Source organism: Dasypus novemcinctus, chromosome 17 (assembly GCF_030445035.2).
Source record: "Dasypus novemcinctus isolate mDasNov1 chromosome 17, mDasNov1.1.hap2, whole genome shotgun sequence".
NCBI classification, from domain to species: Eukaryota; Metazoa; Chordata; class Mammalia; order Cingulata; family Dasypodidae; genus Dasypus; species Dasypus novemcinctus.
Genome location: NC_080689.1, coordinates 82,664,397 through 82,676,639, shown reverse-complemented (window position 1 = coordinate 82,676,639; position 12,243 = coordinate 82,664,397). Strand labels below are relative to the sequence as shown.

The window sequence follows — 12,243 nt, the reverse complement described above, 5'->3', positions numbered from 1 at the left end:
TATTAAGGCACTCAAAATTACTATTTGATGGCAATAAGAAATAGAAATAGTTACCTAAATTAAAAAAACAAGGTAGAGTAGTAAATCAATCATCTTTCGTGCCACTGAAAAGAAAGGCTTGGATGTCAAAGGGTCCAAGGAAGGAAAGAGTAAGGGAGGAAAATGAGTTTCCATAGGGGAAGTTTTGCATATGAAGAACCAAGGATTTAAATTGTGGGAAGGACCAGACTAGGAGGATAATGGGGGAGAAGGAAAGAAGATGATAAATTTTTAACCATTAAGGAGATACAATGAATAGAGAATCAATCCACAGGGTGTAAATTTTACAAGACCCTAGCCTAGAGGGTCAATTCACCCTTTCACTTGAACTTGCCAAGTAAAAAAAAAAAATATTTCTATGGCACAGTCCCCTAAAGGATGTGATTTCTCAGACAGATGGAGGAAGCAAACATATTCAAGTCTATTAGTGGAGGAAGCAGCTGGTGCTACAGGACTCATTGCCCTACCGCCCTGGGGAGGAGGTTTGTGTTCGAGGTTGAAGCACTGTGGGAGGAGAGCTCTTATCCTGCTGACAGTAATAATCTCCCAGATCTTCAGGCTGGAATCTGCTGATGGTGAGAGTGAAATCTGTCCCAGACCCACTGCCACTGAATCGATCTGGGACCCCAGATACCCTGTTGGATGCATCATAGATGAGCAGTTTAGGAGCCTGTCCTGGTTTCTGGTGGTACCAATGTAAGTAGCTGCTAACACTCTGACTGGCCTTGCACTTGAGGGTGATGGTCTCTCCTGCAGATGCAGCCACAGAGCCTGGAGACTGGGTCATCACGATGTCCCCACTGGCACCTGCAGCCAGAAAAGAACATAGAGCATACATTCAGTCACAAATGGATATAATATGTATCTAAACGTAGGTTTTCTTATTTATCATATATATTCAGATCTGCTTTGGATGAAATGGTTTGTTCTCTCTGCATGTTAAAACAGTTCTCCATATTTATGAATATAATTTTCTTCTAAACTTCTCACCTGAGGCCCAGAACACCAGGATGATGAGCAGTTGGGAATGTGACATCATCTTTCCAACCTGTATAGTGCACTGATGTCCCATCTCCAGGGAAACTGCATTAATAGAGCTCTGAGCAGACAACCAAGTCCCTGAGGAGCATATGCAAATCAATAGAGAGTATGAAGTCAAACGAACATGTGCAGTGAGTTGTAAAGACAATAATGGAAGGAGATAAAATATCATGACCACAGGAAATGTAATACATGCATGCAAAAGGCAAGAAATCAACTTAACACTACAATTTTTAACAATATTCAGCACAATTCAGAAAATGAAATATTTTATCAGCAATTGTACTCTTTCAAATCAACTGCACCCATCTTGGAAACAAAATGAATTTGTAATAAAATACATGCACCTATAAGTGTAATATCAGATCTCAATTAAATGTTATAAATATGGTGCCAAAATCCTAGGTGGATTATACTCATATCATTGGATAGATTAAGATGTAGTGCACGTATGGTGTATCTATCTCAGTCTGTTCTAAATTTTAAACTCCTCTCCAAAATACCAAAGGAACCACACTTAGTATATCCAAAACAAGTTCTCTGTATTACCCTTACTACAATATTACGCCCAGAAATGAGTCACCAAATACGTACAATTCATCCTTATGACTGTAATTTAAATTGATCACTTTCTAAAATCACTAATGTAAGGAGTAGCAGACCTGAAGTGTAACACCTCCACCTAGTGGTCATAGGTAAAATGGCTTCAGTTCCCAAGGCCTGATAGAGCACCTCTTCATTTATTCCTACCCAACAATATTGATACTTTTAGAACTATGCAGATAACAATATCATGAACACTTCTATGCAAAGGACATTAAATTATAAACAAGGAGAATGATTCATTTTATTGGGAGGTTGCACAGTAAACAAGTAACATTTCTGTAGCCATTACTAGCCTGCTTCTTTGAGATTTCCTCCTCTGAGCTAAGCTGTTACTCAGGAAAGGTAGGGCCATGTGAACTTGGTCCATTTCAGGATCAACCCTCTGCATGAACAGTCAGAGGTAAGAGAAAATTTAGGACACTTTCACAATTATATGAATAAAAAATTCTTCCACTATCATGACTATAATTTTTCCTGCAGACTTTTTCCAAAGCTTCTAAGAGGTTTTCCTTGATGGGAAATGTCCTAAGGCATATATTGTTCTATTTCTAATTAATAAGTTCATTTCCTGTAGTTTGTCTCCTTATGAGCACTTTACCTTAGGAGCGGGTCCCCTCCCAGCATTCAGGAATGGTGCTGCAGATGCCCACATCATCAGGGAGGGCATTCCTTCTCATCAACAATCCACCCTGTTCTTAGTTCACCATGTATTTATATTTAGAAGATGTTAATAATTAATTCAGGTTTGTTCTTTACACCCATGTATTTTTTCCTCCTCTTCCATGAAGTTGTATTTAATAAACATTCTTAAGTTTACTTATTTTGCTTGAATTTTTACTACTTAATTGATAGGTTTCCTGCATCAGTGCAATATAATTGCCTTCCCATTCTTGTATACATTCAAAAATTTAAAGTCACCATGGATGACAGGATGATAAAACAGGATGTGTCTTGTGAAGGGTAACTGGCTCAGAGGGCCCCACCTAAAATGTGAAGTAAGGAAATGTTGTCTTCAAGTAGGGGACAGTTGAACTAATGCGTGAATAGAGGAGGCGGCTGTCCTTCAAAGCCCAGGGAAGAGCACTTCAGAAAATGAACAGGACTTGGGAAAAGATGGGACTGGATATTTAATAAAGACTAAAGAAACAGAGTGTGAAAGCAGAACGGGTATGATCCAAGGGGAATATTAATTCGATGAAAGGTTGGGGCTTAGGTTATGTACTACGACAATCCATGGAAAAAGAGTTAGAATTAATTTTTCATTTCAGCAGGTACTTCTGGGTCATTTTACAAGCAATAACACTCCAAAGATGCACACACAGTAGAAGCCACTAATGTTTCAGTGCAGCTGGGAAACTAGCTTTTCTATCATCTCCTAACCTGAAGTCATATAATGATTAAAAAGTGAAATTTTCCAAATGCTCTCCCAATGCAAAAGATCCAATTTAAGCCCAATCAATCTTTGGTAAATGATTTAAAAAGAGCACATTCTGTTAAGTAGAATTCTAAAAAAGCCTGGGGACTCCTGCCCCCAGTATATACACATCTTCTCTCAATTGTTGAAACATTATTCAGGTGCTGCTGTGAAGTGATTTTGCAGATATCCTTAAAGCTGTTGACTTTAAGACGGGGAGTCCATTAAATTTTGCTCTACTGGTCAGAGAAAAAGAGCCCAGAGAAATTAATAAATAATTAGTATTTGCAATAGAAGAATTCATCTGAAGTTGGTTGTGGAGTTCCAGGGGACCATGTGACAAGGATTGTGGGCATGCTCTAGGAGGAGAGAGCTGACAGCCAGCAAGGACATGGGACCTTAGCACTGCCACCTGAGGAACTGATTCTGCCAAACCCCATGAGCTTGGAAGAGAACTCTGTGCTCTGAACAGAAGGCAGCCCTATTTAACCATGTAGGAACCTGAGAAGAGAATCATCAACATTGGACCCAGATTCCTGATCTATAAAACTCTGACCTAATAAATTGTTTATTAGTTATGAAATGAGTGAAAAGTGATATGTGTGTGTGTGTGTGTGTATTAAAATGAACCACATGCTTAAAAGGGAAGTCATAAATCCAGATACAAGAGTTATCATCACATTTAGCTCATGGTTGAATGATGCTGACACATGTCTCTTCTCATGAAATGTGCTGTGGTTTATGCCCCTTTTACCCACAAATGATTCCCTGATGTGTTACCAAATCCACAGGGTCAGAGCTAAATACTGTACTATGAAATAACAGGTAAGAGCAGAACTAGCTTTGAAGGTTTCCAGGATCTGTCCCCTCTGTTTCCATGGCCATGTTCTCTGACAACTGAAGAATTTCTAGACAGGGCTGTTGGTAAGAGCGCAGTGAACTGGGGACATCCCAGGTAGACCTGAACCAAGCTGCTGTCTTCACATTTGCTTAAACCCTGGAGTGCTTCAGATTCCTAATGTGAATGACTGCGGTCACCCCTCGGGCTGAAGTGTGGTTTGCTGGCCTGGCGAGGGGAGCAGCCACGGTAGGCCTAATTCCGCTGCCCCCACAATAGGGTGGTTGGTCGGGCCCACCGCCACCCCTGAAGGAAGCTCGGCATGGGCGCAGAGTGCCCTCGGGTCTCCCCTTCTCGGCAGCCATGCTTCCGTGGCCGCCCCTCCTCCCAGATGGCGCCACCCGATGCCTTGTGGGGCGGCACCCTTCTTCTTCCTTCTCCCTGCGCAGGCGCAGGGCGGAAAATTCCAGTCTGCCCTTTTCCTCTCCCCCGACAGCAGCAACAGCCAGGCGTGGGCGGGAAACTCAAGTCTGCCCTCCACCCCAGCAACAGCAGCCACCAATCCCTAAACCCTGTCCCTTCCCCCAGCAACAGCGACAGCCAATCCCTAACCACCACCCCTCCCCCGTCCAGTACCGCCCACTGACCTTTCGCCGGCAACCAATCAGAACAGGGCGTGGCTTCGACCAATCAGCCTTCCCCAGCCCCTATAAAACTGTTGCCTCTCCCTCAATAAAGTGGACTTGCGTGTTTACCTTGTCTCCACGGTAGTTCTTCTGCCGTGCGCCCACCAGTCCTGAGAGCCCCCGACAAGGGCCTGGCCTCCCTTGTCCCCAGTTCGTCGCCTGCTTCTCTGGGCGACCCCTTCGTTGCCGGCTTCTCCGGGCGACCCCTTCGTCGCCGGCTTCGCCGGGCGACCCCGTCAGCCGAACCGTGCAACCCCTTGTGAGACCGATCCCTCGTCTGCTGCCGGACCGACTCCTCGTCCCAAGCGGGACCGACCCCTTGTCCGCAGCCAGACCCCACCTCTACCGACCGAGCAAGCCGCCGCAAATGACTCCTTCCTTCTACATGAGACAGAATGGTAATGTTGCATTTTGTCTTGATCTAAGCAATAAACTGTCTTGTGCTTCCATTTATTTAGAGTTTACAATTCTACATGTTTTATTAATTTTGTAAATTCTTATTGTTCAAATGACCAAAAAAATTTTAATTAATAATAGATAAAATCAACTTAGCAAGTATATTTTCTGGGCTCAGCTTACCCTTCCCAATGAACTTACCAGGGGTCAGTAAAGCCAAGTGCTGCTGTTGCAGACATGAAATCAGGCTGATCAATATATGACACATGATTCACATGCAGCTAGATCTAACATGCTTCAGGGTTCTCAAACAATTCTACATTATCTATGGAATTCATTTTCCCCAATATAGATACAGGGCCCCAGTGAATGTGCTCAATGAGTTTGGGTATGAATGGATGAAAGGAATGTGTTAGCAAATTCATAACATGAAGGCAACATTAATCTTTAAGCTTGAAATGATGAGGCTTGTTGCCAAATGCATACAATACTGATGTACAGAATAAAACATGATGCTGTTCCCTTAAGATGGAAACAATGCATTAGCAGTGCCCCAGATATTTTTCAGTAAAAGTTACACAATATTCCTGCAACAGATTCATGGAAACCAAATGCATGTGGTGACCTGGATTGGAACCTGGAAGGGGCACAGGATAAGAATAAAAAATTAGGTACACCTGAATGAAGTCTGGAGTATAGTTACTAAATTTGTATCAATGTAAATCTCTTAGTTTGACAAATGCACCATGATTATGTAAGATGTTAACATTAGGGAGAAGTGGGCAATGGTGTGAGGGGACTCTCTGGACAGCTTCTACAACTTATATGTGAATCTAAAATTATTCAGAAATAAAAACATATTTAACAAAACATGAGATCTCAGTATAGCTGAGTGAACATTGTATTTAACCAAGTGAGGTCTGAAATGATGAAGTCATGCAAGATAATCCTATTCTAAAGCCAGACCCCATCTGCAGTGACATTAAAATGCTTGCTCCAGACATTCAGCATCTCCCATGCCAAGTGAGAGCTGCACAACTTGAAATAGTGACTTTTTGACTCCTGATTTTCCTCACCTATTGGACCCTTTATTCTAAACAAACGTACTTTAGAGCATATCCTTCAACCAAGGTATGTGTCCCAAAGGTAGGCAAAAAGGTTTTCTCAGGGGTTCATGGCCAAGAATAAGTTTAATGGAATACATTTCTAGATCTATATATTCTGATCAGATTCTTTCTTAAATTGGATCTTTCAAGAACAGTCAAGTTGTGCTGCTGATTCTCCTTTCCCACCTCATGTGCACAATCACCCTTAACTGCTTTAATAAGATAAGTGAACAGTCACTCTTACCATAGGCATTTCCATGGGATCCAAAAAAAATATACAGCAAGAGATGAAGGGATTTTTCAGAGATCCACATGGGTCAACATTCAGAAAGTGAATGACTCTAGAAACTGGCAAATCTCCTGCGGTGCCAAATATTTCACACTCAACGAATTGAAGGAAGATCTACTTGAGTTGTTACACCAAATATTCCAATTTGCAATCAGGAAATTTCAAAATTCATTGCTTGAGTCCACCTTGTTTATTTTTGTCTCTTCTGTCTTTTAATAACAACCTGTTTGAAAACTTTCCATTCACTAATTGGATCTAGCTAAACAGTACAAGCTGGAATGTCCCACTTTTTTTGAATAAAGGGATTAAGATTCACAACTAATTTTGAATATAATTTCAGAAAAATTTGCATGATTTCTTTACAAAATGTTCATTAACATAGAAAGCACCTTGATTACTTTATGCATTTAAACAAAGGCTCAAAAATTTTTGGAAATTAACCTATAATTAGGAAAGAGAGAAGGTGTGGAATGGATTATTTTGTTTTTATTCAGTATCAAATTGTCTAGGTCCCTATTAAATTACTCTGTGTGTGCATGTGTGTACAGATATCTGTGTTTAGACATATATATATGTTTTTAATATATACATATTATAATATTTATGTATATAAACATTTGTAAATGTTGATCACTATAATTTCTCTTTGGGTGAATAGAATAACACAGGTTTCTTGGATCAAAGTATAAGAAGTTTCTACTAAAATCAAATAAAAGAAAATCTCATCATCTTTGCATTCTTAAATTGCAAAGAAAATTATTCTTACCACCACATTTTTGCTTTGCAGAAATTTGTCCTATCATATCCACACACACGTAGATCAGTTTTCTTCAATATTGAAGTTTTTATTTAATTTACAATAGGATTAATAAGAGGAGACATTGGGCCTCCAGCAGAATTAATTTTAAGAACCTTTTTCACTCCCCTTCCCCCGGAATTGATGCCCACAGAGAACCTCAGAATGTGAAATCGGGTAACTGCAGATGGAGTTAGTTAAATTAAGATGAGGCCGTCCTGGAATAGAGGACCAAATCCAGGGGCTGGTGTCTTTCTGAGGAGGGGACGTGGAGACTTGGAGTCACGGAGGAGGGCGGTGTGAGGACGGGCAGAGAGGCAGGTGCTCCCACGCCAGGCACCGCCCAGGACTGGAGCCCCCAGGCATGGAGGGACTCTCCTCGCAGCCTCGAAGGGCCCATGCTGATGACACCAGAATTTTGGACACTCACCTCCAGAACTTTGAAGAAGATGCCCTTGGCTTTGCTGGTATGCTCTTGTAGGTGTGCACGCTGTCCAGGTGCAGTGCACTAGAGGCAGTGCAAGTGCACTGGCCACAGCAACCCCAGGTGCCAGCCAGGGTCAGTCCCAGAAGTACCTGCCTGTGAAAAAGTCTCCTCCAGTTTTAGGCCACTGTGACAGAGTCACCGACATGCCTGAGGAGCACATCCTAAGAGTGGGATGCTAGATCTCTTCTCTCGGGTCCCACAGGAGGGAAGGCTTATCTGGTGGCGTATTGGGGACATGGATTCCTGCATGCCCTGCAGCTGCCAGGTGCCCACTTCATCCTTCTGGGGAGCCTGGAGCGCAGGGGGCGCCCACCGGCTCTTAATGGTGTGGCCATATGATGTACTGCGGGGCCGCGATGTGGCTCAGCCCAATGCCGTGGTCAAACTTAATGACTGCGACCAAGAGCTCATTCATCTAGAAAGATACTAAAAATATGATGAAAAATGAAATCAGTATTGGAACTAAACTATTTTCTAATGGAAACATCTGAGGTCATTGATGGAAAAGAGACATCATTGAACTGTTTGCAAAAACCATTCTTTTTCTAATGCAGAAAAAAGTCACTTTATATTTCTACGTGCACAAAAACCATGAAATTAAAGATAAGCAAAATTAATTTAGAAGAACTCCCATTTGATCTAAATGAAATCTCACATGTCAGAGATACTTAAATAAATCCCCAGCAGATACATGTGGTAAATTGGTGTTAGGAATAGTGCTATTAAAATTTTCCCTGAGATACAGATGCTAGTATTCTGCCACTGATGTGTGTTCTGGTTTCAATGAGGTTAACCCTCATACCATACTGTAAATTTCAACAATCCTTTAGTGCAAGTTATACTTCTGTTATCTTCTACTTTTTGTAAAAAGGATCATTGAGATCTTCCTTGTGGCCCAAATGTGGCCTTTCCCTAAGTCAAACTAAACATAAATTCATTACCTACCTTCAATGTAGGAAACGACTCACAGGGATGAGCCTCCCTGGTGGTGAGGGATTAGTACTTAGCACCAACTAGCAATGCAACTGGAAAAAGACCTCAACCAAAGGGGGGAAGTGCTAAAATGAGTTTATATGGTTAAGAGACTTCAAAGTGAGGTGAGAGGTCATTCCAGAGGTTATGCTTATGCACATTGCCACAGGATCTCATTGACAGCCCAAGTAAATATTGCCTTAAATAGCAGGGCACATGGGACCCTGGAGACATCCAGACACTAGAAGCAGGGCAAATAGCTCAGCATTTTGGTGCCCTGCCACTGAGCCCTACTTTGGAAATTATACTCCCCAGTGTGACAGAGATGGACTCAGTTTCCCTAAACATGGCTCTTCTACCCCTTCTATTTGAACCTAGAGTTAGTAATAGTGCTGATAACTGTATGCCCAATAGACAAATCTTTGGACTGTCCACGTGCCAGTTTTAAATGTTTATCTCAACAATTATGAACACCTACTTTCGAGGTTATTGGAGTCACCCAGGACAACTGACAAGGAGATGATGATGGACAATGAACATTTCAGGGAACAAAGAGTGTCTGCCCCTGCAAGCAAGATAGTCCCATCCATCTGCTCCATGGGCTCTAATCCCACTGTCAATTGGAGGGAGAGTGGGCATAACCTTCCAAGAATCCTCAGGATTGGAGAATGAATAATGGACTAGAGTAGACTTACTGGTATTCTATTATAGACGTTCTAGCAATGAAAGAAATTTTCTTATAGATTTGGAGGCACTGGACACAGGAATTTCTGAGAGGAGGGAGAGGGAAAAACAGGTGTCCTATGTGGGCATTTTCAGGATCTGGGAATCATTCTGAATGACATTGTAAAGACAAATACAGGCCATTGTATATCTTGTCATAATTTACAAATTTGTGCAGGAGATAGTGTAAACTACAGTGTAAACTAAAATTCATGCAAAGTTGCAGTGTTCCCAAATGTGTTCATTAATGATAAAAAATGTACCATGAAAATGAAGGAAAAATGTACCACAAAAATGAAGGAAAATGTGTAAGGGATCAGGAGCAATATATTTTATATAACATTTATGCAATATAAATATTTTTAAAACTTTTTAAAGTACAAAAAAAAAGAAATGAACCCATTTTAAAAAAGAAAAATATTCATTAATTTTTGCTTTTTAGCACTCATTTTTCTTTTTTTTATTGCTTCCTAAAAGGTTTTTGAGAACAAAAGGCTGGAGGGAAACAATAAAATAGTAACAGTGGACCTCATACACTGAATGACAGAGCAACTTTAGCAAGAGAATTTACATTGTCCTTTTTTACTTCCATGACAGGAATCCTGTGTCTCTCCTCCAGCAAATATTGTATAGTTGAGTAGTCTATAAGTTCCCATGTTTGCCACTATTTACACCAAGTCCAACTTGGCATCTTCGTGCATCAAGGTGGAGAGCACAGACGAAGGTAGTGTACCCAAGAGAATGGGGGTTTTGAAATGCATCAAATATTTCATGTAACATCTTCTGAGATTAGATGGAGTTAGTTTTCCCAAGATGATAAGGAAATGGTGAGGAACACAAGAATGGTTGATACAGGTCTCTCTCAGACTTAACCACAAGATAGATACAACTCTGTTCTCTGCACTGGAATTTCATTTACTAAGACCAGAGCTTAAGTTAGAAGCAAAAACATAAACTAAAATCAAAATTATTTTTTTAATTGTACCTATTAATGACACTTTCTAAGCAATAAAAAATCTGGAGCAAATGTTAAAATGCAAAGTACACTACAACAATTCATATAAAGATAGAGTTTTTTAGGCATTCTTGAAGAGAGAATGTTGAGGAATAAACAAAAGAATTCAATCCCTGAAATTTCAACAATTACATAGTCAACTAAGATCATCTTGGCATCTCAAATTAGCTGAATATCAGAATCAGGAGTCAAAATGATTGGAAGTATGAATCTTGAGCCACATTTGGCCAACCATTCAGAATTTCCAGAACTGGAGTTCAGTTATCTGTTCTGAGCGAAGTCACCAAATTTAGAGCCTGTCTGCACAAGTCCATGAATGGGCATTTAGAAACTAATTCTGCAACATATAAGCTGTCCCAGTGGCATCAAGGACAAAATTAAATGTTTTTAGGAAGCTTTTATGAAGATTGAGATAAATAGAGCATAACATGATCATCTTCATATTTATATTAAAAGCAAAGAAATGATAACCTGGTTAAGGATTGAAAAAATGTAGATGTGATTCTGAAATTAAAGATCAATCTCTGACTTTATTGTGATCTTGGCAAAAAGCAGGAATGTGCAGGGTATTCAATAGAAGACCAGACAAAAAAATAGGTTACATCAGAAACTACAGGATTATGAGATGTGAGGATATATTTTTATTATCATAAAGACACAGGACACAATACACTGAGGAGGAAAAGGTACCTGTAGATCCTGAAAATGAAGACAGTGCCCAAATGTGGTCTTAGTGCCAGGCAATGCTCACATATTTTACATGTATAGACTCACTGAGCCTCACAACAATGCTAAAAAAGAAAAATGAAACAATTTGTATATCCTTGTACCACAGAGTGGTAAAGTAGCTTCAATTTCCAGGACTAGGAAGTGCCAGAACTATAAACATAAACATCATACTTTAGGGATCAAATTCATAGAGAAATCTGTACTCATTTATTGGTAGATATAATTACAAAATAGAGTGGTAGATAGTAGGATTATGAAAGAAAGAGATGATTGCCCATCTTTTGTGTCTTGCTTTCTTTTTTTAAAATAAATCAATTTTATGGATATATATCAATAAAGCATGAATCCATCCAAAGTGTACAATCAAACGTATCTGGTATAAAGTATATTTAGCCTGATTTTTGCATATTGATCATGTAGCTAAACATTCTACTGAAATTGTTTAGTAACTCTAACTAGAAATAAATATTCATGACCATTGCAGACTTCATTTCTGTAACTGGTCACATGGTTAAAGTACATATTCATCACTGCATTCTTCCACTACCTATTCAATGTTCCCTTCACCCTCACACAGCACCTCAGTTGGCCGTGTTTCTTTGCCTGATGGGGTGACTCAAGCCTTCATTCCTAAATATTCTGGGCCATTGATAGTCATGCCTAGGTTGACTAGTTGCAGTTTTCCATTGACTTTGGTCACAGAGCATAGTCATACTAGGAGGTGCCCTAGGTCATCTGCATCCCAGACAAACTCTTCCTGGCCACCATTGTGTACTAGCAGTCCTTTTCCTCCATTGTGTAGTAGCAGTCCTTTTCCTCTTGATAGAATCAATCACCCCAGCCAATACTGTAATTCACTTCTTTCTCTTTTGATTCAGATGCATGAAAAGACCAAAGTGAGCAGGTTGCAGTCTTACCATCAAGATCAATAGAATTATGTTTGTGTTTCCTGGTGGAAGCACTCCTCCTTTTGGGACAAAGACCTGAAGACCAGTTGAGCTTAAGGTTGCAGGGACAGGAAATAAAAACTTTCCTGGTGGATCCCTGGGGTAATAGGAGTGGCGCCACTCGCATTTCTACCGCTTGATTCTAGGATTGTGAATTCC

The 12,243-nt window shown here is 40.3% G+C and overlaps 2 gene segments (V, D, J or C); both read right to left on the bottom strand.

The window, feature by feature from the left end:
• The window catches only part of LOC131273778 (immunoglobulin kappa variable 3-20-like), a 1,006,205-nt gene that overhangs the window by 288,461 nt on the left and 705,501 nt on the right, over positions 1–12,243 (bottom strand).
• Positions 503–1,090, bottom strand: LOC101424772 (immunoglobulin kappa variable 3-20-like). The segment is given in 2 exon segments: positions 503–846; positions 1,030–1,090. Coding segments are annotated over 2 exon segments (393 nt in total).